Source organism: Quercus suber, unplaced genomic scaffold (assembly GCF_002906115.3).
Source record: "Quercus suber isolate HL8 unplaced genomic scaffold, Cork oak 2.0 scaffold_422, whole genome shotgun sequence".
In the NCBI taxonomy this organism is placed as follows: Eukaryota; Viridiplantae; Streptophyta; class Magnoliopsida; order Fagales; family Fagaceae; genus Quercus; species Quercus suber.
In genome coordinates, this window is record NW_027069873.1 from 336,340 (window position 1) to 359,462 (window position 23,123).

Below are 23,123 nucleotides of genomic sequence, written 5' to 3' on the forward strand. Positions count from 1 at the left end.
TGTACATATCATTTTTCTAAAAAAATATATATATATATATATATATATACCAAATCCGTAAAAAAAAAAAAAAAAAAAAAAAAAAAAAAAAAAAAAAAAAAAAAAACTATGGCATATTCCAAACTATTCCTAAAAATAAAATAAAAATAAAAAACTCATCCGTAAAACAAAAACTATGATATATTCTAGGAATATGCCATTGAATATTCCTAAAATATTCTATAGCATATTCCAAACTAATCTTTAAAAAAAAAACAAAACAATCCGAATTGATTCAGCGTTCAGCTAATATATATATATATATATATATTTTTAAATGTATATATTATTATATATTTATATTTAAATGAGAAATGCTACATCTACAATATTTTTACAACATTTTCACAACAAATTATAAGTAATTAATTGTTATTGGTTCAAATTTGAACTTAACATTAAGATTACTTTTTTACCCCAACAATAACACTCAATAACAACTTGACACTTAAGATTTGTTAGAAAAATATTGTAAAAATATTGTAGATGTAGCATTTCTAGAATAAAGTTGCAACTAGCTAATTTGTTCAAAATTGTAAATGGTGCTACTATTATGGGAATTGTGATTGAAGAAAGAATGCTATTGTGTTTGATGTCATTGGTTGTATAGTTGCAAGTAAGTATCTTTTTTTTAAAAAAATTTAATAATTGTTTTGGTTTATTCCTTTTTTGATAGTAGTTTTGGTCTATTCTTTGTCTACTGTCAACTTGGCTTTGTGGGTCTCTGAGATTTTTGATTAATTTTTGTGAATTCTTTGGCTTTTTTATTTATAGGTTTAGAGATCTCAAGTGTTGTGATAATATCTTTGTTAATAGAACCAAGAAAGTAGTGAAAAATTCAAAATCTGAAGAAGTTGCTATGGGGCTGAATGTGTTGGGGTGGAGTTACAATTTTATTTTATTTTTATTTTTTAATTTTTGATGTGAGCATGTTGTGTTTGATTTTGAACTTTTTTAGGTGGGTTTGTGTTTCATTTTGAATTTGCTGGGCTAGCTATTTGTATTTTATTTTATTTATGTTTTTTTGTTTTGTAGATTTTAATTTAATTAAAATTAAAATTTAATTATAATTATAATTTTATTAAAATTATAATTTTATTAAAATTATAATTTTATTTTAATTACAATTTTAATTCAATTAAAAAAAATGTTTGATTACTTAATTTTTGGTAATCAAATTTTTGTGTGTGGGTGTTTTGGCTATAGTGGCGTTCTATAGGTTTGCCCTATAGTGGCATTTATGAAACACCACTCTAGGTCTACACTATAGTGGTGTTCTAAAATGCTGCTATAGCCTTTTTAAAAAAAAAAATTGGTCTATAGTTGCAGTACAATAGTGGTATTTGTAAACGCCACTATAACCAAAATGGGCATATAGTGGCGTTTTTAGTACCTATAGTGGCGTTTCACAAACACCACTTAATAGAGGTATTTTAGTTCATCTTTTATCTTCCCTAAACTTACACTTCTCTGCTGTGTTTGTTGTCATCAGGTATATGATTTTTTTGAAAGCTCCTTATTCTAGAAGGAGAGAAAATACGATCCTAATTATCTATCATCACAACTTACAAGTTTTTATTACATAGGATTTAAAGATCTGAAAGATGGATTGGAACTTGTGAAATATATTCTAAAGGAGGCAAGAGTTTTGAAGATAGCAACAATTCAAGTTTCTAGTGAAAAGTTGAAGGAAAGTGTTTTTGAGAAACTATCAATGTTCCTAAGGCGCTTAACAACTTGTCTACTTATACTTGAATACTGGAATGAGTGTACTTCTTTAAATCGTACTTTATTTTTTTAATCAAATTTAACTCGTACTTAGTAATCAGTTCCAACTTCCAAAGGTAATGTTACAAAATATTTTCTAAGGTTCATTCTTTGTGATAAATATATTATTAACAACGTAATGTGTTATACCATATTATATATGCTAGAGTGGATGCGGAATGGAAAACATAGAATAAGAACATTGAGAACACGAGGTTTACATGGTTTAGCCTTGTCGGCCTATGTCTACAGAGGAATTCCTTAAGGGCCACATCTTATTATATAAGAGTGTAGTACAATAACCTTTGTTACAATGAATCCTAATATATGAGTATATATAGGTGACTATATCCTAGACTACTAGTACAAGTAGGAGTGGGCTTAGGCCTATTATATTGGGATAATATGTCTAATATATCTCTAACTCCCTTCCTCAAACTCAAGGTAGAAGCTCAATAAAGGCTTGAGGTTGGATAAGCATGAGAAGATCCCTTAGAGATACCTTGAAGAATGCATTTGAAGAAACCACAATGAAGAATGTGCCAATTGACCAATTTTGGAGTTTCAAATGAAGAAATGGAGTTTGAAATCGGAATCTATATGAAAAACTAAGTGAGATAGGCCCTTTCGGAAATTTTAACTATTGGTTAAAGGTCAACGCAAAGCCAAAGTCAACGGTCTACAAGGTCCGAATTTGTTCTAGGTTTTTCGAGTCAGGGTCAAAGATTAGGTTGCAGAGCTGCTAGCATCATCCTGGTGACATGTTGTTGATGTGGACTAGGGTTGATGTGGCTAGGGCTTGTGTGGTGTTGACGTTGCTAAATGATGTCATCAGATGAGAAGATCCCTTGGAGATACCTTGAAGAATGCATTTGAAGAAACCACAATGAAGAATGTGCCAATTGATAAATTTTGGAGTTTCAAATAAAGAAATGGAGTCTGAAATCAAAATCTACGCGAAAAACTGAGTGAGATAGGCCTTTTTGGAAATTTTAACTTTTGGTCAAAGGTTAACGCAAAGTCAAAGTTAACGGATCCACGATCAATGGTCTACACAATCCAGGTCGGTTTCGGGTTTTCCAGGTCAGGGTCACAAATCAGGCTACAGAGCCACTAGCGTCATCCTAGTGACATGTTGTTGATGTGGACTAGGGTTGACGTGGCTAGGGCTTGCGTGGTGCTGACATGGCTAGATGACGCCAATCTAGATGTCAAAAAGTTCTCTAATGCATGTATGGCGCGTGATTGTGACTACCAGTGCATGGAGGCAAGGCCAGAGATATGTCAGTGTGTGCTTTAGTGGATGATTGTTGGTTTTCCTCCACATGCAGATTGACGACTATCAAGGCCAACAGAGCAAAAACTATGGTAGCGTGTGGTGGCGCTTATAGAGGTGAAAGGTCACCGGATTTCTGGGTTTTGCTTACAGGAGACCGAGAAGCATGTCTGTATGGTTGATTTCATCAGGCGAAGGCTTGATTTGCATAAATCTAAAAGGGGAGGCACGACATGCTTGAGAGATCAGAGACGTGGCGGCGAGATAGCAACGATGGCTCCGTGGGAGTTGTGTGAAGCCATGGAGTCTAGATTTATGGGTAAGCAGTGGCACTATGATGGATCTGTGTTATGCATGTAGGAATCTTGTATGTTGTGTAGAGATATTTGTTTAATGCCAAGCATGAAGTTTGGCTCTAATACATATTAAATATATTACTAGCAACGTGATGTGTTATACCATGTTGTATATGTTAAAGTGAATGCGGAAGGGGAAACATTGAATAGGAACACTGAAAACACGAAGGTTATGTGGTCCACTATAGTGCCACTGCTTGCCCATAGATCTAGACTCCACAACTTCACACAGTTCCTATAGAACCACCATTGTTGTCTTGCCGCCATGTTTCTAATCTCTCAACCACACAAACATGCTCCTCAGCCTCCCGTGAGCAAAACCCAGAATCCAGTGACCTATCACCTCCACATGCGCCGCCACACGCTACCATAGTTTTCGTTGTAAATCACACGCGCTGCTTTAGATTCCTCTTGCTTAGATCGCCTTACGGTCACACGCTCTGCCTTATTGGTCTTGATGTCTGCTGATCTATATGTGAAAGAAAACTAGCGGTCATCCGCTAAAGCACGCACCTCCACACGCCGATAGATTTATGGTCTTGCCTCCATGCATCGATACTCATGATCATGCGCCAATCATGTGCCAGAAAACTTTTTGACATCAGGACTAACATCATTTGATGACTTCATCTAGCCATGTCAACACCACACAAGCCCTAGCCACGTCAGCAGATCTGTAGCCCGATCTTGACCTAACCTGGAAAACCTAGAACCAACCCAGATTGTGTAGACCGTCGATTGACAGTTGACTGCTTACTGTGGATCCATTGACTTCAACTTTTGCGTGAACCTTTGACCAAAAGTTAAAATTTCCAAAAGTGCCTATTTTGCTCAGTTTTTCACGTAGATTCCAATTTTGGACTTCGTTTTTTCAGTTAAAACTCCAAAATTGGTCAATTGGTACATTCTTCATTGTGGTTTCTTCAAGGCACCTCAAAATGATCTTTTCATACTTATCCAACCTCAAACTTTCATTGAACTTCAGCCTTAAGTTTGAGAGAGGGTGTTAGAGATATATTTGAAATATTAACCCAATGTAATAGACCCAAGCCCACTCTTACTTGTATTAGTAGTCTAGGATTTAATCGACTATATATACTCATGTTAGGGTTCATTGTAGTCCTTAAAGAATTCTTCCATGGACGTAAATCGACAAGACTAAACTACGTAACCCTCGTGTTCTCAGTGTTCCTATTCTATACTTTCCCTTCTGCATCCACTCTAGCATATACAACATAATATAATACATCAAGTTGCTAATAATATATTTAACACTTTGCATCAAATTAGAAGAAGGCGGGCTATCCAAACATTATATATAGTACACAACTAAATTGCAAAAATAAGAGAAATAGTGATGCGCCAGTGCTTTGTATACGTGCTGAGTTTCATATATGAGAGAGAGAGAGCGAGAATTGGCTATTGGTACTAGGCTGGTAAACTTTGTTAAAAGGCTAGGGGAAAATTTCAAATGGCATAGCATACCTCATTTCTTTAAACAGCTTTAATTAACATAATAGCAGTGGCACTTCTCGAGAGAGATCCTAAACCCACATCCAAAATAAAAAAGTTGAAGGTAAAAAGACCTCCAATAAGCTTTACGAAGTATAGACCCAACAAGTTTCTTATTGAGCTCTCTTAAATCGTCAAGCAAACTTCAAGTTTTGACGAGTTTATAATACAAATCAAAAGTTACCATGGTACAAATCATAAAAAGTTTTGTTGGAAAAAATAAAACCTAACAACAAAATGCCTTATTATTTCCAAATGTATTGGCATTAGTTACACCACAACCATAGCCTGCTGCAACTGGACTCATAAAGATTTAAGTCAACTTATGAATGGTTTTCATGTCAGCAGCTTCCTTCAGGGTCCCTTTCTCAACATGGTCCCACCACTTGAAAAGGAAATTGTCCACGACCAGTCTGAACCAAGGGGACAGCTTCAAACCTTCTTCACCAGCATCAGCTTTCCTCAACAGCTCTTTCAATTGATCCCGGTTCACATATTTAACATCAGCTACTTCATCAGGGTTTGGATTGTTGTTAACATCTCGGACAATGAAAAGTAGGTAATCAACTGCAAATGAAGAAGAAAACAAAATAGTCAAGATTACAGTATAAAAGCAAATACTTCCACGTACCCTAGTTTCCCATATGTAAGACAACCTGGCAAATTGGCAAGCTTAGCTAACAAGATTGGTCAACCTCATTCTTGTGTTTGACTTTTTCCCTAACTACTTACTGCAAGTGGAACTTTGCATAAACATTCCCCAACACAGTTTTCCTTTAATGCTACTACAGTTCTACCGTGCACTAACGTTGCAACCCCTTATCCCTTTTCTTTAATGGATTTTATTACATATCAAACAAGAAATTACAACACCACAGTCACCACATCACAACCCCAAAAGATTCAAAGAGAGAATTTAAACTAGAACACCAGACAAGTACAGTATAGGAGTACTCAAGTTGGAATTATTACGTTCATGCTCCCCCCACTTGCCATCAGAAGGCGCCTTGTACAGCATGCGACCCAGTGGGATGAACTGATCAACTGGCACATCTTCAGCAGGAATACCCAGCTCATCCAAGAGCTTTCTTTGTGCAGCATTCCTTACGCCTGGCACATGAAAGAGTTTCAAAACGACAGGATATAATAAATTCTCAATGAATATTAAAATGCATGCAAGGATGTACCAAGATGATCCTCGTCAATAAGCTCAGATTCACGATATAGTGGATGGCTGCAGCAGGTGTTTGTCCACACAAGAGGGAATGTTACCTTCGTTGCAGAACGTTGCTGTACAGGTAACAGAGTATGATGTCAACATCCATAGTCTATCAAAAATTACACAACACAATCTACATCCACAAATTTTCAATCAATGCCCAGACACAAGATCGTAACCATCATTTAAATGGCGTAACATAAGACATCCAATGACATATTTCACAATAAGCACATACAGAAATTATGTAGGTAAATGCATTAAACACACAACAAAGTATAAGATCAATAGCACCATGACTGACATAGTTATGGCCTCTCAATTATTTGTTTATGAAAGTTTGACTAGATGACATGGCAACCTACCAATTGAAAAGGTTTAAACTTCATCTCTTTTTCCTTTTTTTTGGGTCTGAAAATTCTCAAGTATGAATCCACACTCCATTGACTTTTTCCAACTGTTGTCTTCACTTTTAGATCCTTTCTTTTTTCTTTTTCTTTTTTTCCTGTGTAGTACATTCTTAGATCACCATCTTTTTAACTTAGGAAAAGATGCACCACATCAGGCATGGAACAGTTACATAACAGGGGTGCACATATATGTTTCTTGCCTTTGTTCTAATCACTGAAAACTTCAGATATGGTTCCATCCTCAAGAGTTTTGTACTTTTTACGCAGATGTAACATGCTATCTTCCTTGTACTACATTGACAATTCACTATCCCTTTTTTTTTCCCCCCGAGCATGTTAGATGGCTGGCTGACTCACAATTTGCAAATGAAGGATACAACCACAGCACACATCTGTTATATGATTTGGTATTTTACCTCAACTATACACTTTAGGTGTAACATGGTCTCATATTACCAAATCAGCACATAACTAGCTATTATTTTTCTAATTTTCATGTTTTGTATAGAATTCCAGCCTAATAAGACTCCAACTCTCGTCATATCTGATGTTCCTCAAAGAATGCAGTCATCTATGTTTTCTTTTATTTATTTATTTTTTGATACAAAAAGAAAGGAAAGTAAGAATATATTTTATGGTCTAAATTGTATGAGAAGATTTCTAAAAATATGAAGATTTTTCTTATTGGTAAGAATATGAAGATAACAAATACAAAATCAAACATTAGATATAATAGTTTCAGAAGCTGTGTTAGGTTCCAACAATTGTACAAATAGCATGCAAACCTGTTTCCATTCCAATCACCTGACCTAGACCACATACCTGAAGAAGCAACTCATATTTAGAGTTGAACAGAAATACGCTGAAAGCTCTATGTAGCATATTTCCAGATTCAATTTTTTCCCACAAATGGCCTGAAGATTACAGAAGACAGAAATCAAATAAAGAAACCAGACTTTTTAATAGTTCAAACAAGAAAAAACACATCAGTTATCAGTTATACAGGATTTGAGTATTAGTACATAACAGAGTGAAGTTTATGGTGAAAGCATTAAAAAAGCGTGGGCTTGGGAGGGAAAGAGATGGAGCAAACATGTTAAAAGTCCATTTAGTGCCCCACAAAAGCCATGGACAGTAAAAGAATATTCATAATGTGACAATATTTATTTTCTGCTTCCTCTCCTTTTCATAATTTCACAGCATTCTATCTCTTTTTTTGATAAGTAATAAGATCATAAAAATCCAAAAAAAAAAAAGAGTCACCCAAGTATAAAGGAAATATACTGGGGCAAACAATCAGTTACAAAAATTGCATAAATCTAATAAATCAACAATAGAAAATAAAGATTTGTTCTTCTTGACTGACAGTCAATCCAATAAGGTTCTAAAAAAGAACAACTTAAGGTCAGGCATAGAACTTTTGGTTCCTTCGAAACTCTCTCTATTTCCTTCCCTACAAATGCACCACATCAATCAATGAGGGATAACTGATAACCATCTAAATTTGACCATTCTGATGACGTGCAAATCTACCTTGCCAGCAAGCTAAAAGCTCAAAACAGATTTTGGCATCACCCAATAAACTCCATACAAAGCCGAAATCAAGGACCACAAACCCAAAATCAAAGACCATAAATTTGAAGCAATAGGGTAATGTAGCAAATGGTGATCGACAGATTCGCCATTGCATTTGCACATATAGCACAAATCTGTAATCCTTAACTTTCCCTTCCTTAAGTTGTCAATTTTCAAAATTTTACCCAAAGCTGTAGTCCATACAAAGAAGGCTACTCTTGGAGGGGCCTTTGATCTCCATATGATTTTCCAAGGGAAAGAATGCTCACTGGTGATTGCAGGCTACCAAAAGATGGTAATAATTAACAACCTTAAAGCCCTTTTTCTAACCTGGTTTTTAGCACATCTTATCCTCCCCAATCCCCCTAATTACCAAACCATAAATGGTATCCATGAAGGTCATCAAGGACTCCAATTCCCAATCTTGTATGGCCAGTACAAAGTGCAGATCCCAGTAAAACATTCTATCTCTATAATACTAGTTAAGTTAAATGCTGTGTATTTTTTTAAAAGAAAATTCACAATATCATAATATTCATTTTTTGTTTCTTTTTACATAATCACAACATTCTGTCTTTACTGCTAATTAAGGTCAATGATGTTTAATATGATAAGGTAACTTAAACCAAAATTATATTGTATGTCAGCAAAGTGTCTACAAGATCTTAGTGTTAAGTGATTTGCCCTTCCAACCTGAGGGTCTATTTTTAAAATAACCAAAAAATCATCATTCAGGACATTGATAGTATAGTTTTGACTACTCTAAGTAAGTATTTTGTGTTGAGTATGCATGTGTGAGTGAAGTCCCACATTAAATGATAATGAGAAGAGTAGGTGATTAATATAACATAACTGGGCCCAAACTCATAGACTTAAGCCTTTTTGAGTCAAGTGGTGCCCCTATATGTTATATTAACTATTGAATTGGAGGTTTCCCAAGGTGTTATCTCCCCAACAAGTGGTATCAAATACCATGGTGGTGCGAGGATGGTCCCTTTCATAGCTGGAGTGGGGACGAGATGTGTGTAGTTAGAGCCCTCACAAGTATGGATCATAAAGGCAAGCCCATAAAGGCTCACATGTAAGGGGGAGATTGTTGGGTATACATATGTGAGTGAAGTCCAACATTGAATAACAATGAGAAGGGTGAGTGGTTAATATAGCAAAGTTGGGCCCAAATTCATGGGATTAAGCTTTTGGGTTAAGTGGTGTCCCTATATGATATATTAACTACTCACCCTTCTTATTATTATTCAATGTAAGACTTGAGACTTCACTCACATGTGTATACCCAACACTTTGAGCACAACAACAACCTAGCCTTACTCCCAAAGTTTTGGGTAGGCTAACTTGGCTATGGATTCTCAACAAACTAACTAGGACCAGCTGCATGTCTTTTTTCCACCATTTCTATTCTATTCAAAGTCATACTCGTTATCTTCTTAATTGATGCACATATGTGTTTTATATTAATATAGTAATATCCCATTTATAAGCCAAAAGTATACTGGTTTGCAAAACGGCTACTGAGTTATCCAATACAAAAAAAGCAAACATTTCACTAACTCAATCAAAAATAATAATAAAAGAATTCAAAAAATGCCGCAGATTTGTTTTCTTGCACTTTCATCCACACCTTGTAAAAACATACTGTCCTTAGAAAAAAATTATTTAATGCATAAATAAGCAAACAGCATTCAGAGCATCTTATTTAACCTCCAGTCAAGGTGATGCATTGGTTTGGACTTGTTGAAACATAATACTTTTAACAGAAAGAGCCTCTGTAATTTAATGAAAAAGTTCATGTCTTTGAATCATTGGAAGAGTCTTCTAAGCAGCACCCCAAAAAAAAAAAAAAAGGAAAGAAACCGAAAAGAGGAAACTGTAAAGAAAGGGATAGAGGTTTCCACAATGAAAATTGTACTTACAATTGTATTTGGATTCATGACCAACAACACGGTCGCTCTCATCCACTAAAATGCATCTGTAGAAAGTTGGATATGAAGACACCATTAGCTGAGCAAGAACAAGAAATTGATGAATGATGAAGTATAACATGAGGCTTCGAAAACTTCAAGAGGCACCAATAATTTCTGTTTCTTAATATCAATCTGAAAATAAATTATATACTCATCTTAATACTGAATTATTAACATAGCCAGAAAGGACTTGTACATTCAAAAGATATTCTTACCAAAAATTATTGGTATTTAGATACAACAATAAAATCAGGGTCACATAAATGGGAGTTTTCTAATGCAACATTCTCAAAAAACACAAAGAAACTAAACAAGCAGGGTTATACTGATACATAAAGCCCAGTTGGCCATGCTTTCCTTTTGCATCATGAAGCATAACGCACTCCAATATATATTTTGATAACAATTTATGACCAAATTGATACATTTAGATATACCAACCAACCAGACTAAAATTTGTGTGATAGTTATCAAAATCAGTTTTTCAACACTCCCTCAAAAAGAAAGACAGATGTTGATTATTGAAGTCGACACCACTGTATTCGCTTCACCACCATAATCTAAACCTCCATCTACGCTCTAATACATCACCACTCCATCAAAGGGAAAGATAGTATTGAAGCCAACACCACCATATTCGCTTCACCACTGCCATATGGCACTATCACTAGGAAAATCTCTACCCAAGCTACCTTTTTTCTTGACAGCCTATCTGCTTGCTTTCTAAACTTTAATCATTTGACATACCCTTGATACGGATTGTGTACTACACCTCCCTCTCACATAAAGGTGAATCCCATGTGCAGGATCCACCGACGGGGTCTACTTTTATGTGAGAGGGAGGTCTCGTACCCTAGGTGCACCAAATAATTTCACCTGATTGTGGTCACACAGATTAAGAAAATCAAATTATAGAAAGCAATTCTGAATATTGGCAATACTGGCTGGCTTCTTTTCAAGAAATTATTCAGTACAGCCATTGTACTACACCTTCGTCTAACATAAATGTGGGCCCCATGTGCAGGATCCATATATGGGGTACACTTCTATGTGAGAAACGTATTGTACACCAGGTACACTAAATAATTTCACACTCTATTCAGCTAGTGACATAAACAGAGTTAGTTTACAGCTTAATTTTGAGGATCCCATCATAAATGCTAATCCAAGCCCATAAAGATTTTCAGCCAACAATATTGGCCAGCCTGTACATGACAAGAGTATACACATTGCTCACCAACTTTATGAGTTTCCCAAAACAACACTAAAAAAATTGATAATTATTAATCACATTAGTTTTAAAAAAAAAAAATCTTTTGGGTGATCGAAAAATTGGTATAAAAAAAAAAAGATTTCAGCCGAGATATACATTATTCTATTTTAATTGAAACAGCATAGGACCAGAAATACGTAGCTGCAGATCTCATGAATAATGACTAATAATTATTATCATCCCAAAATGCTCTCAGCCAGGCATCAACTAGAGAACCTCAACAAATGTTTCAATCAGTTTCTTGTAGTAATTTTTTTATACCCATAGTGAACTCAATTAAAATTAAATGATTAATAAGACTCTAGAGAAGGGGCTTGAAGAAAGTAAAATAGTATGAGAAATCTGAAGAAGTTTTTAGTCAATTTCCCAACATTCCCTATTCCCAAGCAAACACATAATTTAATAAAAATAAAAAAGCTTAAAACTTCATTGAAGCTCTGTTTGGATCACGTTTGGAGTCTGCTGCGTTTGCGTTTTTCCCTTCTTCTTTTTTTTCAGCTCAGCGCCTCTTGCACTATTTATGGGACATGAACAGTGCAAATAGGCAATAAACAGTAACAATTTTTTTATTTTTTTATTTTTATTATTATCAATTTTCAGCAAAATAAGCGTATCCAATCACACGCTTACTTAAAGGAGCAAAAAAGGGGGAAAAAAAATGAAAATCAAACTTTGAATCCCATGTTTTATTGCCAAGATGGATCCAGAAAAGTGAAGAGAGATTTAAAATCAATTAGACAAATAGAACAGCCACAGTAGGTGGAAATTCTTTTAAATCTTTTTGTGGCAAACAATGAAAATTTTACAATTTTAAAATGTCAAATTATTCGCAAGGCACCAAAATTTGAGACTAATTGTTTATTTCACACAAACAAATACTCTGTCCAAGTAATAAACCATATGTACACGGACGCGCACACAAAGAAACACATGCTTTCATTTTCATTGGAAAGTCAACCACCCTAAAATCTTTATGTAAATGTATATGTATGCATCTATGTATTAATGTATGCTCATATGCATGTAAAAGTGTGGACAAGTATACAAAGAGAAACATTAAATGAAATGAATAAATCTGTATGATAGTCAAGAAAATGAATAAATCTCTTTTATTCAGCTGAACCAACATTCATCATCTGTTTCCAATATCCAAGAATTCATTTTTCCATTTCTTTTCATTGTTCTCCGGAACCAAACAAAGCACAACTAGATCAGCACCAAAGAAATTCATTCTTTCGAAAACCAAATAAACCCCAGCAATTCATTTTCTTTCTATTCATTCTATTTCCCCAGCAAACAAACAGAACACAAGAAACTCAACAAAACCAAAACTTTAGCTAAAAAAGAAGAAACCCATTTTCCTTCACTGATTCCTGCATTGACCTAGCAACCAAACAGAGCAAAATCAACAGTAACAAATGAAAGAAAAATGAGAGATCGTAAATAAGGCAAAAGAGGATGGGCAAAATGGGAAGAAGTAGAAAAAAAGAATTACTCGTCTTCAAACATGAGGCGTCGCTGGACGGCGTCCATGCCGGCGTCAGGAGCGTCTCCCATGGCGACTTGAGAAGACGAGAATACCCTCGCGGTGAGACGAGAGACTTTGGGAAGACGAAGGGCAAAAGCGGAAGAAGGAGAAGAAGAAGAGAAAAGATGACGTCGGTAGTTTACAAAAGAAGTGGGTTGTTGTTGTTGTTGTATTAATATTGGAAAGGAGAGTCTGGCAGCAGCAGCAGCGGTAGTCGTACGCATGGAGTTTTAGATGCCGTGGACTTGGGGTTTCCGCCTTCGTTGAAATGAAATCAACTAATTTTTTCAACTTGCTTTTCTTCCTTTTTTTTAAATAAAAAGTGTTGTACCTACCACACTTTTTGCCACAAATTTAATAGGGATTTTGCTCACGTGTTCTCTTGGGCAGTAAATTATTTAAAAATTAATTTATTATTTTGCCAATTTTTAAATTTTTAAATTTTTTTTTCAAAATAAATTGTTAATATGGGCTTAACACATTAATCAGATTCAATTTAATATAATAAGTTGTTATTAGTTTTTATTTGAACTGTACTACTAAAAAAATTTCCCACAAATAATAATAAGATTTAAAAAAAAAACTTATAACTTAAAATTTACTGTAAAGATATTGAAAAAAAATATTGTAAGCTTCACATTTCTAATCCAGAGTCACCATTTTAGCTCAATAAAAGAAGCTTATCAAAAAGGGCCCAATAAAAGACAAAAAACTGTACGCTATACCAACCAGAATTATTGTGGAAAAGTTATAAAAGTCAAAACTAAACCAAATCAAAGTTACTGTAGAAAAGCTGGTTCACATGTGATGCACGGTGAAGGTTTGCATAAATATATAATATACACTATTTAACAAAATATATATATAATATATACACTTAAAAAACTGTAAATGTCATTAATTATTTAATAATTCTATGTATATGCTAAGCACGTTACAATTGAATAACGACAAAATTGAAGGACAAAATTCAAAATGATCCGTTAAAAGAACAAAATCAACATTAGAATGTTTAAAATAACAAAGTTTTGCATTAATAGATATACTTAATTTTCAACACATTTGCTCCAAAAAATTTAGTAAGCAAAATTACCAATAAGGTGAAAATTACTAATAACGATGATATACCTTAAAGAATCATTAAAAATATGAAAGAAAAATGAAAAATTTGACCTAATATATATCTCTAAGAACTACAAGGTATTTTTTATTTCTGAATACACTTAAAAACTACCCGATTTTCAATATATGAGAAAAGAACAATGTTTCAATAAAGCTAAAAGTTTTAATACCATACATAATAATAAATTTTTATAAAAAAATGAATTATTATTAATTCATTTATATATAAAATATTTTTTTCTGAATATTAAAATTATTGTTGATTTATTATATACTAATAACATATTTTTTTATGATTAGTTAGTATGCCATGTAAGGGTGCCTCTTCTCTAAAATGAATAAAAAAAAATCTCCATGTTTTTTTTTGTTGAGAACGAAAAAAAAAAAAATTCTCCATTAATTAGTAAAAGTCAGAAACCCATTAAATAACACACGCAGCCCACTGCCCACCTACCCCCACTTCATCGTCTTGTTATTTTCGCCGGTCATGGGTTCTTTCTTACTTTCAAGTTTTAAATAAAAAATTTCTTTCTTCTTTAACCTCTCGCTCAAATCCTTTAGGTTCGTTTGGACGAAGAAGTAAAAAGGAGGGAGGATAAAAAAATGATAGGACAATGAAACTAGGAAAAACATTAAAAAAAAATTAATTTTTTTTATTTTTGTTTGGTTGAAAGTGAAAAAAATGAAGAAATAGAAAAAGTGAGTTCGTATAATTTTACTTATACACCCTTGTTAAAAAATGACGACCAATTAAAACAAAAAAAGTGACAAACAACTAAAAAAAGGCAATCATCCAATTTATTAAAAAATAAAAATCATGTTCCAAAAAAAATCATGTCTAATTAAACCAAAAAAAAGAAAAAAAGAAAAAAGCAACATCTAGGAAAGAAAAGAAAAATAAAAAAGAAAAAAAAATTGGTAGCGCACACCTAGAGCCACAGCTCCAAGAAATCAAAAAATTAATTAAAAAAAAAAAGCAGTTCCAGGAAAGAAAGAAAAAAAGGGAAAAAAAGCTTAAAAAAAGAAGCAAATAGAGACAACATGCCCAGCAAAAACAAAACAAAACAAAAAAAAAAAAAAAAAAAAGGAACTGCACACGGGTATTTTTGTCCATTAAGCAGCTTCATTTTTTCCCTTTAGTTTTCGCTCTATTTTAAAGAGAAAACTTTTTGGTGGGCCTGGGGAGAAAACATCTGGGCCTCACTATTTATTTTTCTTCCTCCCCACCCAACCAAACAAACTCAAAAAAGTTTTTCTTCCCATTTTTTTCTAAAGTTTTCCATCCACCCTATTTCATCTCCAAACAAACACACCCTTAAAGCTACATATGTTCTTTTTTTTTTTTTTTGTTAAAATCTTTCACTCTATGCAACTGATTCAAGATGAAAGAAAAGTTGAAGACATCGAACTCTTTAACCCTCTCTTCTCTTTGCAAACATGGGACCGCTAATGTGTAATTAGACACCAAAGAATGTCATTCTTTGATCTTATCTATCCTTACTCTCTTGCATAAACGTGGGTAACATTATTTTAGGTTTGATTTTTGATTCTATAGACTGAAATTTGTCAAAATCACAATTTTGGATTATGGATAAAAAATTTCAATAGATGCGGTGATGATTGTCTGAGAAAATTGCAATTGTATGTGTTCAAAATTGAGGCTTTAGTTGATTATGGTGAGAGTTAGAGATTTGGGGTGGGGTTTACAATGAAAACACATATTGCAAATGGATTTGTTGCCACAATTAGGTTCTGAGGGTTTAATATAATAAAACTACCAGGTTCTTTTTTTAAAATTAAACTTAAATAAATACATTAGTGATGTAGAAATTTTTGGAGAATGTAAACTTACGTGTCGCAACCTAAGAAAGTCAATTACTGGTCAAATGTCTTCGGTTTTATAGTATATATATATATTAGAGCATTTGCGTCAAAGTTTCTAAAAAATATAGCTTTTAACAACTCAAAAATCAATTTTATCTATCATAATAATTCATTTTACAATACGCCTAACATTAAAAGTTCTATTTTTATACCACTTCATCTAAAATAATATAAATAACTGGTGAAAATAATATTAAAAAAAAAAAAAAAAAAAAAAAGCACCACAAAAACCTATAGACAACCACCTCCACCACCACTCCACCAGTCATAGCCACCAAGGCAACCACACCCATTGCAGAAGAAAAAACCAAAACAAAACTACAACCCATCACCACTAGACACAACCACCTCCATCTCCCCTCCACCACCAGCCACAACAACAACACCCCAGTATCACCACAACCCACCACCACCACCACCACAACCACTAAATCCATGAAACCCACAACCACAATCATCCACTACCACTACCACCAAGCCCAAGCAGAAGAACTCAAATTGAAGGAAGAATTTTTTTGCTAATAACAGTGAATCATCAAAAAACTTCTTAATGGCAACAAAAACTTGTTAATCATTTTTTATTCCTCTTTTGCTTCCAAACATGGTCTTCACCAAATGTTGTGTTGAATTTGTGTGGAGATGATGCTTTAAATCAATGTTTGTTCCTTGAGGAAGCCAAGGCTATTGACAGAGGAAAAGCCTCTCGACCACTATCACACTCATAGGCTACAATCACAAGCACCATTGTCGCTGTCTTTGGGGGACTCATCCTTGTGACCTTGCCGAACTACACTGCAGCTCTAATGAGGTCCAAGATCGTAGTATCAACTTGGCGCGACGTGTTGTTGAGAGAGACTCTGAGAGAGGCGAAGTGAGACATGACAAAGGAGAAGTGAGAGAGAACAAAGAACAAAGAGTAGAGATATAGGGGAAAGAGAGAAAGAAAGAAATTAATAAAAAAAATTTAGCAACTTGCTATAGTAGATTGTCACTTGTAACAATTTATTGTAGCAAGTTGCTAAAAAATTTGAAGTTTAGCTCCATTGATGTAGAGTGATTTTTGGTGATTTTGTTGCTCAAATAGCTTTTTAGCATTTATCACACCTTTGGTGTGAATGCTAGTAGACATTTGGTTATTTTGTTGTTAAATATTTTTACTAAAATATTTTCAAGTATGTATGTGTGATATGTATAACTTTTCAAGCATAAACCACCAAAATTGGTGGCTTAATCGTTAGTGTCTGAGATCCAATGACAAACTTAGTTTAACTAGGGACCCAAACACCAAATGGGGGAAGAGCTACCTTGTTTTTGTAAAATGATTTTTACCAAATTTTCAAAGGTAAACACTTTACAAATAATTTTATGATTAATGGAAAACATTTTCAGTTTTGACCAAATTTTACACTAAAACAAATTGAGTGTTACTATGGACACAATGGAAATGGAGACATCACCTAGTTATATAGTCTAGGAACCATGAATATAGCATCCTTTCAAGGAAGGACTTTTGATTTTACTACTAGAGTTTGGGTTCAAAGTTTAAGTACGCTCTTGGAAAGGTGTTAAGCACATAAGATTGCTTAACCCTAAGGTTGGTCTTCCATCATCATGTCTTATATTTTAACCTAATTAAAAAGGTATTCTCAACACTTGCATCTATACTCACACACACACTAACATACATTTAAGCATACAACATGGCATTTTTATCCCAAAAGAGCATACTTATCTACCCTTACACGAAAGAGAACCGAAGCACAAAAGAAATTCTAGCATCCATCTAACATGTGGAAACCTATCATACATCTACAACAAGGTAGTAAGCATATCATCATAGCTAGGAAAATATATTACAAAATCCTATTCATACATCTAAGCATGTTCCATCATGTCATCAAGGTGAAACTCTAACACAATGCATGGGCATTGCTAATGCATGGTTTATCCTTTACTTACCTCTTAGCAACACAACACATATGACATCAATACATGAACGTGTGAATGAATGGAATTAAAACTAAGAAAACCCTAATCTAAACATGTGATAACAGACAAACATGTTGAAAGGTGAACAAATAGTTGCGAGGCTTAAAACATGTAAAAAAAAAGGCTACACAAAACAAACAAAAATTAAGATTTTTGGGTAACGACATCACGCACGCTAGAATAGGTCAGCGTACGCATGAGTTCAGCTTGCATGCGCAGGCTATATCATGCGTATGTAGATCCTTACCCAGAAAACCTAATTAACACAAAAATAGAGTAGAAACCAAACAAAACAAAAAATGTAAATCTAGCAGCCTAATATGATTAAAAACATGAAGAAAACCTAAAACTAACCTAGACAAACATATATAAACATAAACTAAACAAAGAAACAAATTAAAGAAAAGATTACAAGTAGAAAAGAAAAAGAAAAGTTCAAAAGAATACCTTAAAGCAAAAGCTCCTAAGCTTAATTTTTTACTGTTCCTCTCAGTCAAATCTATCACAATTCAATAAAATAGTGATTAGCAGTCTTAAACTCAAAGGATTGGGGCCAAAAAAGGTTCCAATCAAATAAAAAAGACTTGAGGGTGTTTTGTGAAAAACTCCATTTTGATTCACTATTTTCTAGTGAATTTTAGGTTTTTCCTGTGGGATTTTTGTGTGTTTTAAAAATGTATCATGTAAGGCTTTTTATAGTGAAAAAAATGAGGTTTGGAATGGCTCTTAGATAATGTGGGATTCATTCCAAGCCTTAGCAATTATTAAAAAAAACTTGTTTTTCTTATTTTTCTGAAACGCTAGCTGTGTATGTAGAAATGTGTTTGCGTACGCATGCTTTGGCTGAGGGCTACTTTGGTCATTTTATTTTCAAAAATAGATTTTTTTTTCTCATTTAATAGGTTCTATTTTCCATTTTAACACTACTCAAGTCAATTTAATATCTGATCGGGCTCTAAACTGGCCTTGGGCCTTAGAGTTTGAGCATCATTGGAGAACGAGGACTCAAGTCATAAGGGGTACAAAATGTAGTGTCAACAGTTACACTACGTTTGTTTTGAAGTAAAATATTTGAAATTGTGAAATATTTTTGTAAAATGTTTCAATTTACCATGTTTGTTGCCAACTTGAAAATACAGTGAAAATCATTTTTCAATGTTTTTAATTGTAAAATGAAAAAAAAAAAAATTGTAGTTCCTAACCCACCAAATGCAAGCACTATTGCAAAAACCACCACCACCCATCACCTAAAACTCCACATAAGGGAAGAAAAGTCAACCACCAAAATACCACCAGCCACCAAACCACCACCAACCATCCAAAAAATTGCCACCAACCATTCAAAAAAATAACCACCAAAACACCACTAGCCACCAAACCACCACCAACCACCCAAAAAAAAACTAACAACAACCAAAAATTTAGATTAGAGAGCCAAAAGACCTCCATGAATCCAGATTGGAAGCCAAAAAAAAAAAATCCAAAATTGAAAATCTAACAACCTAAGGGAGGTAAGATCGAAGTAGCCACCAAAACCCAAGACCATTGCTTATCAATCGGACCCCAAGGGACGCTGCGAGAGAGAAGAGAAGAGGGGTTTGTACAATGTAGGGAATATACATGAAATTCTCAAATCTATGAGATGTGAAAATAGAGAAAAATATGTGCCAAAGAAAAAATGATCACACAAGACAATATTTACGTAATTCGGCAATTTGCCTACGTCAACAAAGTTGCAATGATTTCACTATTTACAAAAAAAAAATATATATATATATATATATAAGATGCGGCGGTACGATTTTCTCTCTCAAAATAACACACTAAAATTCTAATCTCCAAAATAACAGTTTTTGTATCCTCTACTCCATGGACTAAGTCTTTAAAAAAATCTTATTAAAAACCATAATACTTTTATATCGAGTCGGATTATAATCTGGATCAAACATAATTAGGCTCTACAAAACGCATCATACAAGGTAGCACTACTGATGGTTGTTGGCGTCAGTAGGTGGCATCGGTTAATAGGTGGGCATCAGTGCAAGCACCGATAATAGTGTATGGCGCTCGTAGGTGGCATCTATCATCGATGCAAGATGGGCGAGGGAGATGGGCAGTGCAAGATGGGCAAGGGAAATGAGAGGGTTGTGGCTTTATGAGTGAGAGAGTTGAGAGATGGAGAAGGAGAGAAGAACCATGAAGGGTGTAGGAGAGAAGAATTGAGAAAGTGAGAGGGGCAATATTGTGCGTGATAATTTGGGGAGAAAGACTGAAAGTGTAAAATGTTTTACACTTGATTTTGGTGTAAAACATTTTACATGTGAGATGCTTAATTTTACAGTTGACTAGATTATATTCCCAAATAAACATGGTAAAATGTGTAAAAGATATTATTTAGAAACAAATGGAGCATTAATGGTGATGAATTTTTTCATAGTTGTTTTGTCATCCAAATCTTTAACTGATATCAAAATATTGTATTGATCCTAAAGACACTTTTTATTTGTAATTTTTTTTTTTTGGATACAAAAATAGAAATTCTATTCTAGTCTAATCTAAGTGCATATGTGTGTGAAATTTCCTCCTAAAGACTTCAACTCCAGCCCTTGCCCCCCACACCCCACAAGCATTTATTTGTATATTTTTCATATCGTGTGCACACATTAATAAATGTGAAAGAATAATTATTGATCAAAATAGGCTCGTAATAGACCAATAAATAAAAGAATGAATAGCGGCAATTTGAGACAAGAAATGTGAAGTATAAGTTGGAAAATTTTGACTGAGATACATGAGACCTAATAAAAGATGAAACTCACTCCTACTACTACCCTTGAAATAAACAACCCCATGCTTGGCCAAAATGGCCAAATACCATCTTTGGCTGGAAAAATTTAGCAATCTATCACATTTTTAAAACTTGAGTTTGACATGTAACTCAAGTTTCATAAAAAACTACCACAGTGGTACTTGTTGACCTAGATTGTTTTAATTAAAAAAGGCCACGTGGAACTTGTCGATACTGTATTTTGTCTGACCCGATTCACGCATTAAAACAAATGCCAAAATCAAAAGAATAAAAAAAAAAGGGTGCAAAATTACAAGTTTCAAAGCCAAAAGGGTAAAAGTTAAATACACCATGATTAGATAGTGGATGAAAGGGTAACAACATTTAAAATCCCTTTTTATAGCCATTAAGGCCAAAACCCTAATCAGGTATGGTAAAAAAGTTGACTTTTTGATCTGACTGTCAGATCGAGTTGAATTTTTTATCATCTCGTGGGGCATATTTTTCCCCTTTGAAATGAAAGTTTACGGGCCAAATTAGAGTTAAAATAGATGAGATATTACTAAAATATTAAAAACCCTAATAAATACTTCACTTTTTTTTAAAGAAAAAATATGTAGTTTTTTGGCCAACTTCGCGCAATAAATTGTACCGATTTGGCAAGAATTGGAGTGATACAGTTGAACCAACTTGAAGAATGAGGTCTTGACTACCTCTCATAAAAATGATATCTACCTCGAATTGGAAGATACAAATTTTTTTAGAAAAAACATCACAGTATTTTTTGGCACTGCGTCATCATGAGAGGTAGTCCTGATGCTTGGCAAATCCAATATGCTTAGTATTTTCCTTTATGAATTCCTGTTGCAAAATGAGAGTGGTCTTAGTATACTAACATAACAATTATGCTGTATCAAAGAAAAAGGGTATAATAGTTCTTACTTTTTTGGTAGCCTCTTAGTCTCAGGTGTTTGAAGACTCAGAACCAAGTTTATATTGGGATTTTAGTCTTGATAGCTCTAACCCTCTAAAGCTTTTATCCTAATTAAGCTTCACCCTTAAAGGGGACTGCAGCATTAGGACCAATTCTATGGTTTTCAGCCTTTTGACTTTCATACTATGATATATATCATAGTAGCGTATAAATCTTTTTTCAATAAAGAAAAATTCTGGTACTAATTGGATCTTACGTTTTAGTAATAAATATTGATGAGGCTTAGGGCAAAAAGAAATACAAGCCTCGATCAAAGCTTAGATAAGTCTTTTATTTAATAACAAGGGACAGTGCCAACCAATAGGATGAAATAGCTTTGCACCACCAAGCTTAGATAAGTCTTTTATTTAATAACAAGGGACAGTGCCAACCAATAGGATGAAATAGCTTTGCTCCAGGTGGTGGATTCAAGATAATTAGAAAATAAATTAGGGCGTGAATAATGAAATGGTCTTCTTTGTAAGCAAAGACATTTTACTTGTCAATTAGACGGCATCCTAATATAAAATTTGTCACATGTCCATTTCAAGAGTTGAACTTGCACCTTTTTTTTTTTGGGGGGGTTATTTCACAATCTAGCTTGATATCAGGGATTTTAGGCAAAAAAAAAAAAAGTTTTTTTTTAAAATAAAATTTTCAGGAAGAGAAAATTTTATATTAGGAAGCAAAATTTCCCTCTTTCTCTCTTTCTAAACTTTTTCCGATCCCCTATTCAGGGCGGTCTTCCTTCCTATATAGTTATTTGGATTGCATCCCAACCCTTCACTTGGATGGCCGCTGATTCTTTCATAGATACTTGCCCATCGTTGCCTTGTTGTTGCGGTAGAGTAGGCTGCAAGCTGTGAGGGCAATGTTCAGGGGTCATTCTGCCATTAATGTGGTAGGCTTAGCTGGTGTGATGCATTAAATGTGGAAGTGATGGATGCTTTATTTGGAAGCTTCCTCCTTCCCTTGCTTACTCGTCACTGCTATCTTCCTCGGCCTTCAACCTTATAATCTTGGTGGTTTATCTTCGGTCTCCAAAGAGGTAATTGTTCCTTGGGCTCATTGGGTGAGCGGTCGTTCTCGGTTTCCCTAACTTGAGTATCTTGACTGGGCTGGATCTAACCTGGTGAATAGTTAGGCTTAGTTGCACTTGCACCTCTTTGGGGTTTCCCTTCCCACAAATTCCTTTTTCAAACTTGTGCATACATTGTAATTTGAAACCTTTCCTTAGAATAGCATTGTTAAGAATTTGTGCCTACGGTTCAATCTCCATTGAACCCATCGGCACCCATTAAGCTTCCATAGCCCCTTTCTTTGCTCTGGCACTAACACATTTTTATTATCATCATTTTTGTATGATGAAAATGAGAAAATTGTGGATGACAACAAGGTGCTACTCTTCCAACTCCCTCTCTTTATTTTTGTGT

The 23,123-nt window shown here is 34.1% G+C and overlaps 1 protein-coding gene and 1 long non-coding RNA gene across 2 annotated transcripts; both read right to left on the reverse strand.

The window, feature by feature from the left end:
- Window positions 1-5,044: 5,044 nt before the first annotated feature.
- Window positions 5,045-13,225, reverse strand: LOC112004316 (isopentenyl-diphosphate Delta-isomerase I). The gene is made up of 6 exons (XM_024036542.2): window positions 12,902-13,225; window positions 10,083-10,138; window positions 7,402-7,493; window positions 6,138-6,240; window positions 5,923-6,060; window positions 5,045-5,517 (listed from the first exon to the last, which is right to left on the reverse strand). The coding sequence occupies exons 1-6, from the start codon at window positions 13,156-13,158 to the stop codon at window positions 5,264-5,266; spliced, it is 900 nt and encodes a 299-aa protein (XP_023892310.1). The 5' UTR covers window positions 13,159-13,225; the 3' UTR covers window positions 5,045-5,263.
- A 2,780-nt stretch (window positions 13,226-16,005) lies between these two features.
- On the reverse strand, window positions 16,006-21,909 carry LOC136062517 (uncharacterized). Its single transcript, XR_010624230.1, has 4 exons — window positions 21,660-21,909; window positions 21,370-21,578; window positions 18,377-18,428; window positions 16,006-16,797 (listed from the first exon to the last, which is right to left on the reverse strand). It is a non-coding gene; the product is annotated as an uncharacterized LOC136062517 (long non-coding RNA).
- Between the last annotated feature and the right edge of the window lie 1,214 nt (window positions 21,910-23,123).